General features: G+C 43.5%; 1 protein-coding gene across 1 annotated transcript in view; it reads right to left on the bottom strand.

Annotated features, from left to right (window-relative positions):
* Positions 1-5148: 5148 nt before the first annotated feature.
* LOC109889309 (zinc finger protein 423) overlaps positions 5149-17468 on the bottom strand; it is a 163424-nt gene continuing 151104 nt past the window's right edge. The window contains exon 8 of the mRNA XM_020480650.2: positions 5149-5960. Coding sequence (XP_020336239.1) covers positions 5931-5960 — 30 coding nt within the window. The 3' untranslated portion in view covers positions 5149-5930. The remainder of the gene's footprint in view (positions 5961-17468) is intronic.

Here is a 17468-nt window from a genome sequence, read left to right as displayed (position 1 = left end):
TATGTCTTTCCTCTGAGAATGACAAAACCACCGCCATAAATACCTGGCATCAGAGCGAACGCCTCTGAGTGTCTAGATCTCACACTTTCCTGTCCTCTAACACTTTGAAAATGCTGCTGTAAAATATTGAGGATCCCTAACGTCCTGGCGCAACAGTGTGCCATGGTTTGAGCTGATACACGCTGTGGTGCGATGCCATTGACGCTCTCTCGCCCGCTGGCACAGATCCAACAGTGCAGGACAAAAACAAGACCTGTTGCTATTTCAGAAACTTCAATGATTCAAATATGACACTGTATAGTCTCTCTTTCTTTACAAAGCTTATTCAATTACATTTTAGCCACGTTTTTAAACTGAAGATGGTTGGAATGGTTAGTAGACTATTCTTCTTTCCTGTATCCTTAATTACACTGATGATTCCTCTCCTCAGCATCTGGCTTTCTCATGCAGAATTGTTGAAATGTAATGTTACAAATTATATATTGTTTCGTTAATTTCAATATCTCAATTTCTCATCTAGGTTTAATGAACAAAACAGACAACATGATAGCGATAACTTTCTGTTGGCTAATTCTGACAAAGTGACAAAAAATTGCCTAAATCAGGGATGGGCAACTTGTGGCCCGCTACCCCCTTTTGTAGGCCCTCAATCCCCCCCCACCCACACCAAAAAATGAAAACTCAGTTGTGGTCTCAATTTAATGTTGAGAGTTACAATAATATAATACACAAGGTGAAGTTTTCAAATGTGGTTGTGCATCAGCGGTTTTTATTTTGTTATGTCAGTCCCTGACAGTCACTCAATTAGCCCATGTCAGCTACATGCTTTTCCATTGGTAAGTTAGTCTAGCTTAGGGCCCCCAAAAGGCTAGGGGTTTGGATGTGTCCCACAAGCCACTTCGGCCCTTCATGAGTTCCGATTTTTTTGTGGCCCCCAGCCCCATCAAAGTTGCCCATCCCTGGCCTAAATATTGTTTGCAATTGCACAGGTTGTGTGTGCTGGCAGGAGCCCCAATGTGTTCTGCTGACCTCTCATGGCCCAATGAACAGTACCATCACGCAATCCATCAAATACCATTACGCATAGGCCGATTGTTTATAACCTGCTATAACCATTGCATTGTCTTTATGATACATATTTTCTAACATCTACCAAATATACATTTTGATTATAATTAATTTTGGGCTCAAAATATAGCCTTTTGAATTGTAAAACGAAAATATTAAATTATTAAAACATTTCCCTTAACTTCTCAAGGAAAGTTAGACAATATTAAAAGATACACGTGCACTTGTCAGTTGTAGTCTAGTTAAAATAAGTAATATGGCAAGTTGACGCTTGCCCATAAACGGAGAAGTTCAACTGCTCCCAGGGCACTGTGGTATATCAATGTGTTCCGATGACTGATTTCTGGGAACGGTACTGACCTTCTGTCCAGAAGAACCATGAGATTCAACGGCTGAAACAGCTGCTTAAACACATGGATGCAATTAAAGCAGAAGGCCGTATGGTCGTCAAACCAATAGTCTATTATTGATAGAGAGGAGAGGCTTAGATGCCTGTTTTTAGATGATGTAAAAGTACATTTTGCTCGGTTATATTTAGTATAATCCAGATGTCAATGTCATACAGTGCCTTGCGAAAGTATTCGGCCCCCTTGAACTTTGCAACCTTTTGCCACATTTCAGGCTTCAAACATAAAGATATAAAACTGTATTTTTTTTGTGAAGAATCAACAACAAGTGGGACACAATCATGAAGTGGAACGACATTTATTGGATATTTCAAACTTTTTTAACAAATCAAAAACGGAAAAATTGGGCGTGCAAAATTATTCAGCCCCTTTACTTTCAGTGCAGCAAACTCTCTCCAGAAGTTCAGTGAGGATCTCTGAATGATCCAATGTTGACCTAAATGACTAATGATGATAAATACAATCCACCTGTGTGTAATCAAGTCTCCGTATAAATGCACCTGCACTGTGATAGTCTCAGAGGTCCGTTAAAAGCGCAGAGAGCATCATGAAGAACAAGGAACACACCAGGCAGGTCCGAGATACTGTTGTGAAGAAGTTTAAAGCCGGATTTGGATACAAAAAGATTTCCGAAGCTTTAAACATCCCAAGGAGCACTGTGCAAGCGATAATATTGAAATGGAAGGAGTATCAGACCACTGCAAATCTACCAAGACCTGGCCGTCCCTCTAAACTTTCAGCTCATACAAGGAGAAGACTGATCAGAGATGCAGCCAAGAGGCCCATGATCACTCTGGATGAACTGCAGAGATCTACAGCTGAGGTGGGAGACTCTGTCCATAGGACAACAATCAGTCGTATATTGCACAAATCTGGCCTTTATGGAAGAGTGGCAAGAAGAAAGCCATTTCTTAAAGATATCCATAAAAAGTGTTGTTTAAAGTTTGCCACAAGCCACCTGGGAGACACACCAAACATGTGGAAGAAGGTGCTCTGGCCAGATGAAACCAAAATTGAACTTTTTGGCAACAATGCAAAACGTTATGTTTGGCGTAAAAGCAACACAGCTCATCACCCTGAACACACCATCCCCACTGTCAAACATGGTGGTGGCAGCATCATAGTTTGGGCCTGCTTTTCTTCAGCAGGGACAGGGAAGATGGTTCAAATTGATGGGAAGATGGATGGAGCCAAATACAGGACCATTCTGGAAGAAAACCTAATGGAGTCTGCAAAAGACCTGAGACTGGGACGGAGATTTGTCTTCCAACAAGACAATGATCCAAAACATAAAGCAAAATCTACAATGGAATGGTTCAAAAATAAACATATCCAGGTGTTAGAATGGCCAAGTCAAAGTCCAGACCTGAATCCAATCGAGAATCTGTGGAAAGAACTGAAAACTGCTGTTCACAAATGCTCTCCATCCAACCTCACTGAGCTCGAGCTGTTTTGCAAGGAGGAATGGGAAAAAATATCAGTCTCTCGATGTGTAAAACTGATAGAGACATACCCCAAGCGACTTACAGCTGTAATCGCAGCAAAAGGTGGCGCTACAAAGTATTAACTTAAGGGGGCTGAATCATTTTGCACGCCCAATTTTTCAGTTTTTGATTTGTTAAAAAAGTTTGAAATATCCAATAAATGTCGTTCCACTTCATGATTGTGTCCCACTTGTTGTTGATTCTTCACAAAAAAATACAGTTTTATATCTTTATGTTTGAAGCCTGAAATGTGGCAAAAGGTCGCAAAGTTCAAGGGGGCCGAATACTTTCGCAAGGCACTGTATATTGACACTAAGTTTGTCTGATATGATAAACAATAAATGTAGGATTTAGGGAAATATGATATTACATGTATTATAGATAAGTCCATTCAATCATGAGTGAACAATTTGTGGAGTAAATATTTGTATCCTTCTATACTAGGCTTTTCATTTCCACTTAAAGATTATAAATGTTTTATAAATAGTACATACATTGTTGCAGTTATATAAATTATATTAGGCTCTACATAATTATCTAAAAGCGGAGGTGGGGGATCATAAACAAGATCCACTATTAGTTTATGATCATGTCCCCAAACACCTCTTTTCCCTAAGTGTTCTGAGAAACAAAAGTCATGTCTTTGCATATTGCATTTCATAGATGTGTTATGATCAATTTTCATATAGAAAAATATCTCCCCTGAAGAGTCACTGATGCAGCCTGATCTCATAGACTAGACTTAACATAGTAAATATATATCCAAGACACTAAAATTAGGATGATATGTTTATGTGATAATTCAGGCAAAACAAAAGTAGGGTGGATGGGCATGTTAGCAATGCAAATGTTGCGTGTTTGAATCTCATCACGAACAACTTTAGCATTTTAGCTAATTAGCAACTTTGAAACTACTTACTACTTTTGAGCTACTCTGCAACTACTTAGCATGTTAGCTAACCTTAACCCCTAGTTAATGTTAGCCACCTAGCTAACTTTAGCATTAGCCACCTAGCAAACATTAGCCACAACAAATTGGATTTTGTAACACTTTTAGCAAATTCATAAAGTATTGTACGAATTGTAATTCATAACATATCTTACAAATTGTAATATGTGACATATCATACGTATTGGCTAGGCTACCTGGGGCGGCAGGTAGCCTAGTGGTTAGATCGTTGGGCCAGTAACCGAAAGGTTGCTGATCGAATCCCTGAGCTGCCAAGGTAAAAATCTGTCGTTCTCCCCCTGAACAAGGTAGTTAACCCACTGTTCCTAGGCCGTCATTGTGAATTAGAATTTGTTCTTAACAGAATTGCCTAGTTAAATAAAGGATACAAAAAAAATCTAATTTGTAACATACATGAATTGGGCAGACATCCACAAATGAATACATAACATATCTTACTAAGTGGAGTGGGTTAGGTTTACCATGTTATGTCTGGACAGACAAGTGAAGGGATGCAAAATGCTACTGACATTTTTCAGGTGGGGAGAGAGCGTGAGAGGGTGGAGGCAGCTTCTCTTGAAGCACTGGGCATCTTATGACAAGCATTATCTGAATTAGGCCCACGGAATTATACCTAAGGAGGAGTGGCTTCTATGGAGAACTTTGAATGTCTGAGCTTCTGAGAGTTGAGTTAACATTGGACCAAAGAAGCACTAGAGTTAAAAACACATCTTACCTTTTTGTAGTTTATAAAACGTACGTGAACTATAATATCCTTAGCTAGCATATAAAAAGTTAATGAATTCTTCTCTAATAAAAAAACAATATAAAAACATAAAAATTATAAATTGCTCCCCATTTCTGAATGATGCTTGTATCGTCTTCAGTAGGCTACAGTAACCTATGCTTCGGAGGGGGAGGGGAAGGTAGCCGACACACACACACACCCACTGGTAAAGATTTCCAGCTGGCAGGCAGACGCTGGAATATGTTTCTGGGTGACAGAGTGAGGGCTTTGCATAGCAGTCAGTTATTAACCGGTTCCCATGCTTTTAAAATAATGGAACAGTAAAGATCTCTTTTGTTCCCGGTTCTGATTCTGTTCCTCTAATATTTTCATTATTTTATGAAAAAAAAAAAAAGCTTACATTGAAAGCTGCTGTAGTGAAGGTATGTTATTCTCTCCTGGTTGCCACTGGTTTTCATTAGAAAAACAAGACTCACAACACACACACACACATTCCTTTTCTTCATGATTTATTAGCATTTTTTTATTGACTGTACTAGTTATTGCAATCTGGTTAATTCACATTTAAAAAGCAGACATCATCCAGTTGCCCTGAAATTGATGATATTCATTTTTACAATAACCATTAGGTCCATAGACTGGAAAATCCAATCACACCATTATGTTTTTCTTAACTTTATTTTGTTTGTCTTTTTATTTTGTAATTACAAAAAAGAAAATATATAACAATAATCATAAAAAGGAGGAAAACTCAGAAATATTACGACTGGCAAACAATCACAATACAGCACAAGTACCTATTTACTGCAAGAAATCAGAAGGTACAATAACGAAAGAGTAAAAACATTTGCAAAACAAATGGAAAAGAATTGGCACCTATGAAGTTTGATACAAGAAGCAACAGAGGACAAGGTAAATTATGCATTTCTAGAGACTAAAATCAGATTCTAAGGGCGTTTCTTTTTTTGTACAATTTTTTCTTTTGTTAAAAAAACGCACAACCGGGTAGCAGGGACGATAAAAAATACTGCACGTACAATACCTTTTCTCTCCATCTCCTTTTTTTTTTAAATATCCTTTTCTTTTTTAATAGCATATCCCATTAATATTCATTCCCCACTGCTCGTAATAGCTGTGCCTGGTGGCGGAATCGTTAGAGTTTTACATGTGAGTAGCAAATGACACTTTGATTGGCTGTGATGTTGAAATGGTCCTCCCCCACCGGGCCTGGGTCGGGGTTCTGGGCTGAGCCAGGAGTCCTGCCGGGCCCAGTCTCACTGCGCGTGCTGGCTCAGTGTGTGGTTCTGGAAGGGAAGAGAGGAGAACACATGAGGAGAGAAATAATAAGCTACGTGCCCACACCTCCGAGCCCCCACAGCCACCTACCCCACATCCCTACACCTCTCTTTATACACAACAGTCATGTCTGTCTGTCCATCAGAGGACCCTAGCCTCCTGTAACACGGACTACCTGCTCTACCCACACACACCCATTATATATCATATATCGAGCTGCAGATAAACCCAAACGTCATATTATATTCATTGTGTCTTTGCTTTGCGTTCTTCCTTATCCATGGCAACATGAAACAATGATTTGTTTATTCAGATTTATGAGGCTCGCATCCCTTTTGATATTCTTATAAATATTTGAAAACACCATATCAATACCTTATGAGGCCCACATTCCAACAGCACTTGAGCGCAACACATGAATTCATAATAACACACAAAACACCTTTATCAAAATTACATCCACGACACCACCATCAACAACTGCAGGAGCCTGGTTTCTCTGCACACCTCAGCCAGAGGGTATATAACTTCATTCCAGATCAGATAGATGTGAAGAGTTAAACTATCAATCACAGCAGATATGGGGCTCCCAGAGGCCTGTGTTAGGGAGAATTCTGGTAGGCTGGCTGGTTCGTCTGCGCTCTCCCCGGGACCATAAACCCAATTCCCAGGGAAAGCTCAGCAATCATCCCCCTCTTCCCGCTAAAAGCTGCTTTCCAAGATTAATCTCTCACAGATAGGCCCATGGTTCTGTGCACCACTATGAAAAAAGGAAAAATCTGAAGGATTAAACATGGTTTTCCGTTGATAAATACTTATTCTTTGGGCCTTATCTTGGTGCACATATTTTGCACACGACTGTTGGCAGAGCCAGCCTGCACTAGTTCAGCAGAGGAGGCCAAGCACCGGGTCTTAAAGCTCTAAACTGGCTGATTGCAGCCATTCAGGGTCAGTCTTTCTTTTCCTCTTTCTGTCTCTCGCTCATTCTCTCCATCTCCCTCTTTTCCTGCACCCCTCCCCTGCGTATGCGAGTGGGAACGAGCACACCGAGGGCTCTTCAGCGAGGAGCCGTCTCTCACTGGGAGCCACTGACCCCATTATGAGAGAAAACCACTTCTCTCTCTCTCTGATCCACGACACATGCAGTTCCACACCCCTCCAGCAGAGGTCAGGATTGGCTCTCCATCTGCCTGCTTCTCCTGTTACTCAGGCCACAGCAGACAGGAGAGTTCCAGCCAGAAGAGAGGCAGAACATTTTACACAAAACAGAATATTAGATCTTGATTTCATCATCATCATGTATAGGCACATGTCAGTTTCATGTGTGCTTCCTTTGAGTCTATTGTCTCCTTATGTGGCAGAAAATACAATTTTTCTTTGTGCGTGAATGTGTTTGTGTGTATGTGTCTGTTAGAGAGGGAGAGAGAGAGAGAGAGAGGGAGTGTGTGTGCGTGCATGTTTTCCCCCAGGTTTCCAGGGTTTTGTTGGTGTGTATTGATTTGCAGAAAGAGGGGATTGAGAGGCAGTGGCTGCTCCCTGAGTCCCTGGGGTCCTGGGTTACACCAGCACTGCAGCGGCCTGATGGAAACAGCACAGATAGGGGGAGGAGAGGAGAGGAGGAAGGAGCCGCACAAACACCCTCACCTACACTGCTGCACATTCCACAGGATGGATATTTACCATACAACTCAAACTAGAAGAGAACCCCCACACACACACACACACACACACACACACACACACACACACACACACACGGGGCGGCAGCGTAGCCTAGTGGTTAGAGCATTGGACTAGTAACCGGAAGGTTGCAAGTTCAAACCCCCGAGCTGACAAGGTACAAATCTGTCGTTCTGCCCCTGAACAGGCAGTTAACCCACTGTTCCTAGGCCGTCATTGAAAATAAGAATTTGTTCTTAACTGACTTGCCTAGTAAAATAAAGGTAAAATAAAAATAAAAAATAAACACACACACACACACACACACACACACACACACACATTAGAGCCTGCAATATTGGGTTGGTGTAATGGAAAAGTAGCTCTTGTTAAATGTGTTAATCAGTGTGAACACACACAGACAGTCATACACACTGTGATGCTAGTCTCAGCTCTCTTCATTTGAGAGCGTCGTCAGGGGCTGGGGTATTGATCAAGCCGTAGGCGATCGATGGGGCGAATGGTGTGTGTCTCTGAATCTGATAATGACTCTCAGTGTGACATCAGTCCTATGCAGCTATAATTGATATATTCTCCAGGATGAGGAGATCGAGGGCTCTGCTTTCACTCTTTAAGCAGGAGGAGACCGGAGACTGAGACCACAAACACACCCTGTCATCAGACAGAGAACACACACATCACCCAATACCTGACAAACACTATTACTATTACACCCCTACAACCTGAAGAACTAGCAAAGAGTTGATCCTGAAACAACCTCCTCCTCCCATCAGACTGCACAACACCAATAGCTAACAACTCCACATTACAAATATCTAAATAGAAAACATCACATTTCAACTCCCTCACTGCCAAGACAAAAGACATCAAGTCGACAAGATAACCACTGTACTAACAAAGGTAGAACATCACAGACAGTGTTATTCCTTTGTATTGTACCATCAAACTAAACAGAGAGAGCATGCTTGCATGTCACAGTGTAGCAGGGGGACACTGTGTGATGGATGGAACAGCGCCCCTCTACACAGGGAGGCTGTGCAGTGGGCAGAACAGCCCCTCACTGCTCAGTCAATATCTAGGCTGTCATTGTTTTCCTAAACTGGTTATAAAAGAGAGGCTAAATCCTGCCGAGCTGTGGGCTCATGGGAAATATGGCCCAGTCGCATTACTAATGCAGAGACTGTGAGACTGCTGCACACACTGGGGGGAGGAAGAGGGAGGAGGGAAAGGGGAGAGCAGAGGGGGAGGGAGAGGGGAGGCAGGAGATAAAGGAAAATGAAATCTACGTTTCCAACACACACGCTTTATTAACTGTGTTACAACGAGCGAGGCCCGAGACAGGGCTGCCATCATGTCACTTTCAATCAGGCGTCTGAGGCGCCGCCGCAGGGCCCCCTGGCCCCCCGGCACCTCACGGCTCCAGGCTCTGTGGCATCCTCTGGGGAGCAGGCTGGGGTGGTGAGACTTAAACATGTCAGTTCACCAGGAATCCTCTAACAAACACAGTCCTCTGGGGAGCAGGCAGGGGTGGTGAGACTTAAACATGTCAGTTCACCAGGAATCCTCTAACAAACACAGTCCTCTGGGGAGCAGGCTGGGGTGGTGAGACTTAAACATGTCAGTTCACCAGGAATCCTCTAACAAACAGTCCTCTGCTCTGCACATCAATGTACTAGAACAACAACTTTCACACCATTTGTTTTTGCTTTTGCAGAATAGCAGCAGCCTTAACAGACGTGTCCACTATTTGGGAACAGCTAGGGCATTAAATCTTGTCTGTGGTGATATAACATACCGACATGATCTACTGTAGTAGCATCGCTGAGCAAGTCTAGCATACTCTGATTCGCCTATATGGCACGATCTCAAACAGCCACAGGAAGAGGAAATACTGCTAGCCTGTCCCTCTCTGCTCTGCTCTGTTTTTAACACAAAATGAAAAATCACCTTTGCCGCCTGGTTCACTTTAGTGTGGCTTATTTTTAGACCGTTGACAGTCTTCCAAGGGCCGGAGACTAACAGATGGGCTGTCTTAAAGCTTCATATGTTCCCAGGTTTTCACCTCCGAGAGACAGGAAACTCACTGGGGAGTGCGCTACAAATAACCCCCCCGCACTCCCTCTTTCCTTCCCCTAACCCCACCACCCCACCAAATAAATGTGCCCGTTCTCCAGCCATGTACTGTTTCGTCATGATCCTGCCGGCTCCCACCCTCTCACCCAAGAGGGACTTCCCCTCCCCTGTTGCTAAGCCAAGCTCAGACTCAGAGACATTAACATATCCAAAAGACTTACACACACACAAACCCATAGAACTGGCTAGCCATAACAGACAACCGCACAGAAACACACTAACCTGGTTAGACTTATTTAAACATAACACACACTCACTGAAATGGCTGTAGATATACAGTATTACAGGTCCTGTCCTGATACAGCTGGTGTAACTAATGAATCCCTCCTTGGCCTTACAGCATTGGGGTTCAGTCCCTCATCTTCCCTATATCACACAATAACAAACCTACCAAGACATCCTGTTCCAACTATAGAATGGGACACAAAGTGGTGTAAGTATATCCTGTGGAATATAACATGGGGTTAGCTATATACAATATGATATAAAAATGTGCACTCACATACTATGCACGTGCACACCCAGAGAGAGAACAGAGAGGGGGCCTGGGGCACAGCAGATCCGTGCAGACTCTATGGGGCGTAGAGGAGTGTTGAGGGCCAGATGAGCTCAGGGGCCCCAGACGGACTGTGCCATGGGTGACAGAGTACAGAGAGACATGCAGCGCTGCTCTCCCATTCGCTCTCCCAGCCCGCCCGGCCTGATCACCAGAGCACACTCCCATTCCCTTTCCGTGTCACTGTCATAACACACCCAATCCCCACAGGTACCCGGGGACCCCGCTTATTTGATTACAACGCACCCTAAACAAACAAACTAAAAAAGGTAAGAGCAGCGAACAAAGCATTCTAGAGAGAGGTGAGTGGAGGGGTTTGATGTAGTCAGCTGCGCTTTGTGGTGTCACAACAAAATGACCACCCAGAGGGAAGAGAGAGAGAGGGAAATGGAGAGAGAGACAGGAGGAGAGCAAAAGAGAAAGGGATGGGAATATTCAAGAGGAGGTTTGATGGTGTGACTGTGAGCTTCTCTCCCTAGTAGAGCTGTCAGTGGTGTGTGATTTATAGTGTGTTTGTGTCAGCCTCCAGCTGCTGAATGGAGAACATCAGGGTGTAAAAGACCCCGTCCTGTGTGTTCTCTATGATGGAGAGAGAGAAAGGGGAAAAGAGAGAGAAGGAGAGACAGACAGACCAAGTGAGAGAGAAAGACAGAGACCCCACATAGAGTATCACCTCCATGTCGTTACCACACCCTCAGTGTGGTGAGTGGTGTGATGTATGACGTTGATCTAGTGATTGAGCCCACATCTCTACTGTGGTTGATCAGATCACAGTGCAACCACGTCTCTACACTGTTCAGTGCCAGGAGAACCCACTCATAGACAATACCCCCAGCTCATATGTCACTGTCAAAGCCATGACAGTCCTGTTTTGGCAACGAGTGGAACCACAGCACGCAGCGCTTGTCCTGTACCGCAACAACACATCTCAGTTGTACATATTACCTCAATGATCTGGACTGGCCTGTACTCCCGCACATTGACTCTGTACCACTACCACACGTATATAGCCTCATTACTAACCTGTACCCCCGCACATTGACTCTGTACCACTACCACACGTATATAGCCTCATTACTAACCTGTACCCCCGCACATTGACTCTGTACCACTACCACACGTATATAGCCTCATTACTAACCTGTACCCCCGCACATTGACTCTGTACCACTACCACACGTATATAGCCTCATTACTAACCTGTACCTCCGCATATTGACTCTGTACCACTACCACACGTATATAGCCTCATTACTAACCTGTACCCCCGCACATTGACTCTGTACCACTACCACACGTATATAGCCTCATTACTAACCTGTACCCCCGCACATTGACTCTGTACCACTACCACACGTATATAGCCTCATTACTAACCTGTACCTCCGCACATTGACTCTGTACCACTACCACACGTATATAGCCTCATTACTAACCTGTACCTCCGCACATTGACTCTGTACCACTACCACACGTATATAGCCTCATTACTAACCTGTACCTCCGCACATTGACTCTGTACCACTACCACACGTATATAGCCTCATTACTAACCTGTACCCCCGCACATTGACTCTGTACCACTACCACACGTATATAGCCTCATTACTAACCTGTACCCCCGCACATTGACTCTGTACCACTATCACACGTATATAGCCTCATTACTAACCTGTACCTCCGCATATTGACTCTGTACCACTACCACACGTATATAGCCTCATTACTAACCTGTACCCCCGCACATTGACTCTGTACCACTACCACACGTATATAGCCTCATTACTAACCTGTACCTCCGCACATTGACTCTGTACCACTACCACACGTATATAGCCTCATTACTAACCTGTACCTCCGCACATTGACTCTGTACCACTACCACACGTATATAGCCTCATTACTAACCTGTACCTCCGCACATTGACTCTGTACCACTACCACACGTATATAGCCTCATTACTAACCTGTACCTCCGCACATTGACTCTGTACCACTACCACACGTATATAGCCTCATTACTAACCTGTACCTCCGCACATTGACTCTGTACCACTACCACACGTATATAGCCTCATTACTAACCTGTACCTCCGCACATTGACTCTGTACCACTACCACACGTATATAGCCTCATTACTAACCTGTACCTCCGCACATTGACTCTGTACCACTACCACACGTATATAGCCTCATTACTAACCTGTACCTCCGCACATTGACTCTGTACCACTACCACACGTATATAGCCTCATTACTAACCTGTACCTCCGCACATTGACTCTGTACCACTACCACACGTATATAGCCTCATTACTAACCTGTACCTCCGCACATTGACTCTGTACCACTACCACACGTATATAGCCTCATTACTAACCTGTACCTCCGCACATTGACTCTGTACCACTACCACACGTATATAGCCTCATTACTAACCTGTACCTCCGCACATTGACTCTGTACCACTACCACACGTATATAGCCTCATTACTAACCTGTACCTCCGCACATTGACTCTGTACCACTACCACACGTATATAGCCTCATTACTAACCTGTACCTCCGCACATTGACTCTGTACCACTACCACACGTATATAGCCTCATTACTAACCTGTACCTCCGCATATTGACTCTGTACCACTACCACACGTATATAGCCTCATTACTAACCTGTACCTCCGCACATTGACTCTGTACCACTACCACACGTATATAGCCTCATTACTAACCTGTACCTCCGCACATTGACTCTGTACCACTACCACACGTATATAGCCTCATTACTAACCTGTACCTCCGCACATTGACTCTGTACCACTACCACACGTATATAGCCTCATTACTAACCTGTACCTCCGCACATTGACTCTGTACCACTACCACACGTATATAGCCTCATTACTAACCTGTACCTCCGCACATTGACTCTGTACCACTACCACACGTATATAGCCTTGTTATTTTATTGTTGCTCTTTTATTTTTTAGTTCAGTTTATTTAGTTTAAAAAAATGTAACTCTTATTTGTCTTAAAACTGCATTGTTGGTTATGGGCTTGTAAGTAGGCATATAAGCAGTAAGCATTTCATTGTAAGGTGTTGTAACCTGTTGTATTCGGCGCATGTGACAAATCAAATTAGATTTGATTATTTTGAACTGTTATATCTGACTAGGGACGACGCTTTGCTCTGTGGAGGCAGACACACTGAAACAGAGACAGGGTCCAGGAACAGAGAACTGCCCCCCTTCCCTTCCTCTCTCCGTCTTTCTTTCCTTCCCCTCTCCCTCCAGGGTAGCCTAGTGGTTAGAGCATTGGACTAGTAACCGAAAGGTTGCAAGTTCAAATCCCCGAGCTGATAAGGTACAAAATCTGTCGTTCTGACCCTGAACAGGCAGTTAACCCACTGTTCCTAGGTTGTCATTAAAAATAAGAATTTGTTCTTAACTGACTTGCCTAATAAAATAAAGGTTATTATTATTTATTTATTTTTGAAATCTCCCTCTCCAGCTCTCTGTGTTTGATAGTATACATATAATGGAATGCAACAGACAGATAAAGGCAAAGGATGGAGAGTGAAGAACAGAGACATAGAATAGCTGACTATCCCTGTGGATCTTTCCTCCTCTTTGTCCCAGGGTTCCTCTCCCACCTCCACGCTGGCCCCCAATTTCTCCCAGACACCTCATCTCTCTGGGAGTCAGGGCAGCCATGGCCTCCCTCCTTCTCTCTTCATTCCACACTGTCACTTAGGGAGGGTAATTTCACGAGGGGAAGGTTTGTGACAGAATCTCTATGGGGAATGTGTGTGTGGGTATTATACAGGGTGTCATTGCCCCTTTCAGAGACTTGTAGGAAATAACGTGCACACACAACATGGTAAGATGACAGGATGTGAATGTCTTGATTTTCTCAGAAGATTAGCTTACCCCATGTAGAGCGTTTTTCATTTGAATTCACCACACTCAAATTTGTCTGAGTTTCTTTCGCAGTGCAGAATGAGAATGAAAACAAAACACAGAAAAACAGGTGAACAACTTAAACAGGTCCTGGGGCTGAGGTAGTGAGGGACCATAGTATGTTCTAGAGGTCGACCGATTATGATTTTTCAACGTCGATACCGATGCCGATTATTGGAGGACCAAAAAGCCGATACCGATTAATCGGACGATGTAAAAAATAAATAATAACTAATAATTAAATAAATAATGACAATTACAACAATACTGAATTAACACTTATTTTAACTTAATATAATACATCAATAAAATCAATTTAGCCTCAAGTAGATAATGAAACTGTCACGCCCTGGTTGAAGTATTTTGTGTTTATCTTCATTTATTTGGTCAGGCCAGGGTGTGGCATGGGTTTTTGTATGTGGTGTGTATGTATTGGTATTGTAGCTTAGTGGGGTGTTCTAGTTAAGTCTATGGCTGTCTGAAGTGGTTCTCAATCAGAGGCAGGTGTTTATCATGGTCTCTGATTGGGAACCATATTTAGGCAGCCATATTCTTTGAGTATGTCGTGGGTGATTGTCCTTAGTGTCCTTGTTCCTGTCTCTGTGTTAGTTTTACACAAGTATAGGCTGTTTCGGTTTTCGTTACGTTCTTTGTTTTGTAGTGTTTATATTGATTCGTGTTTTACGTTCATTTATTAAACATGGATCGCAATCTACACGCTGCATTTTGGTCCGACTCTCCTCCACCACAAGAGGACCGTTACAGAAACATGTTCAATTTGGTTTAAATAATGCAAAAACAAAGTGTTGGAGAAGAACGTAAAAGTGCAATATGTGCTATGTAAGAAAGCTAACATTTTAGTTCCTTGCTCAGAACGTGAGAACATATGAAAGCTGGTGGTTCCTTTTAACATGAGTCTTCAATATTCCCAGGTAAGAAGTTTTAGGTTGTAGTTATTATAGGACTATTTCCCTCTATACCATTTGTAAATCATTAACCTTTGACTATTGGATGTTCTTATAGGCACTTTAGTATTGCCAGTGTAACAGTATAGCTTCCGTCCCTCTACTCGCTCCTCCCTGGGCTCGAACCAGCAACATAATGACAACAGCCACCACATTGAAGCGGTACCCATGCAGAGCAAGGGAAACAACCACCCCAAGGCTCAGAGCGAGTGACGTTTGAAACGCTATTAGCGTGCGCTAACTAGCCAGCCATTTCACTTCGGTTACACCAGCCTCATCTCGGGAGTTGATAGGTTTGAAGTCATAAACAGCGCAATGCTTGACGCACAAGGAAGAGCTGCTGGCAAAACGCACGAAAGTGCTGTTTGAATGAATGTTTACGTGCCTGCTTCTGCCTACCACCGCTCAGTCAGATACTTAGATACTTGTATGCTCAGTCAGATTATATGCAACACAGGACACGCTAGATAATATCTAGTAATATCATCAACCATGTGTAGTTAACTAGTGATTATAATTGATTGTTTTTTATAAGACAAGTTTAATGCTAGCAAGCAACTTACCTTGGCTTACTGCATTTGCGTAACAGGCAGTCTCCTTGTGGAGTGCAACGAGAGAGAGGCAGGTCGTTATTGCGTTGGACTAGTTAACTGTAAGGTTGATTGGATCCCCTGAGCTGACAAGGTGAAAATCTGTCTTTCTGCCCCTGAACGAGGCAGTTAACCCACCGTTCCTAGGCCGTCATTGAAAATAAGAATGTGTTCTTAACTGACTTGCCTAGTTAAATACAGATTAAATAAAGGTGTAAAAAAATATATACATAAAAAAAAAAATACTGATTTCCGATTGTTATGAAAACTTGAAATCGGCCCTAATTAATCGGCCCTTCCGATTAATCGGTCAACCTCTAGTATGTTCCACGCATCTCCTCAGAAGTTGATACATTTGCTATGCTATACACAAAGACTGAACCAAAATCCTGGTTCTCATCTCAAGTGTCGTTTTTGTACAATATGTTTATCGAGCTGTGTAAGACTACACCATTGATACCGTGACCACAGCTTCACACCGCTGCCTGACAACTAGAGCCGTGTAGGCTACCACAGTGGACCATAGTGTTCTGTGGTGCAGCTCAGACAGACCCAGGTATGCTAGACAGCTGTATGCATCCTGCATGTGGTGCATGCAGTCCCCAGACTGCACCGCTCTGAGCTGACCCATCATTTTGTAAGGAGGTTTTGGGAAGAGGCGTGGGGCTGGGGTGGGGAGGTCTGCAGAGAGATCTCTTGGTCCCCATTCTAATAACATGGAGCGCCACTCTGCACAGTGGGGCAGCGGGGACACAACCAGAGACTGTCACTGGGACACCTAGATCAAATCCTGCCTCCACACCGTGGCACGCCATAATGAGCACACTAAGAACTCCCCAGTAACCCACACACACAAACACACACACACAGACAAACACTACAATATTCACACACCGTAGCATAGCTACAGCAGAGAACATAGACATGGACTAACTAAGGCAATACCTTTGCTACCGTGAATGTACATGAGGCTAAATAAGACACTGCTTAGTGCACTACTTGTCCAATCAAACACAGCAGACACAGATCACACACTGTATGTTAGTGGTGTGCCTTCATGGCTGCATTTACAATTTGGATCTTTCTTTCACTAATTGGTCTTCTGACCAATCGGATCAGCTCTGAAAATGATCTGATGTGAAAAGATCTGATATGACTGGTCAAAAGACCAATTAGTGAGAAAAAGATCAGAATTGGACTGCCTGTGTAAACGCTGCAGCCCATGTTCCCGGCTCTCTGTATCTCTGCTCTAAGACCCAAACCCCAGCTCCTACAGTACTGTCATAGCAGCATAGCTGCCCTCAAATATTCAACACTTTCTGGATGTAGAGGGAGGGAGGAGGAGGAATCAAAAAACAAACAAGCCGGAGGACAGAGACCCCTCCCTCCTCTCATTCCAAACTGCTGACTGGAGTTAAATATTTACTAGTGCTAAAGGAAATAGTGTACACACATGCCAACAGAGGGGGAGTGCTGGGTGGCGCCCCCCCCCCCCCCCCTTCCTCCCTCGAGGGTTAAATTAAATAGTGTAAAGATCAGCCATGCTGTCAGCGAATGACAGCAGACCACGGAGGGGTGAGGGTTGGTAAGTGTGGGGTGTGGGGGACTCTGCAGCACCTGGGGGAGACAAA

The sequence above is a fragment of the Oncorhynchus kisutch genome, linkage group LG4 (assembly GCF_002021735.2).
Source record: "Oncorhynchus kisutch isolate 150728-3 linkage group LG4, Okis_V2, whole genome shotgun sequence".
Lineage (NCBI taxonomy): Eukaryota > Metazoa > Chordata > Actinopteri > Salmoniformes > Salmonidae > Oncorhynchus > Oncorhynchus kisutch.
This window is presented reverse-complemented; position numbering and strand designations above follow the sequence as displayed.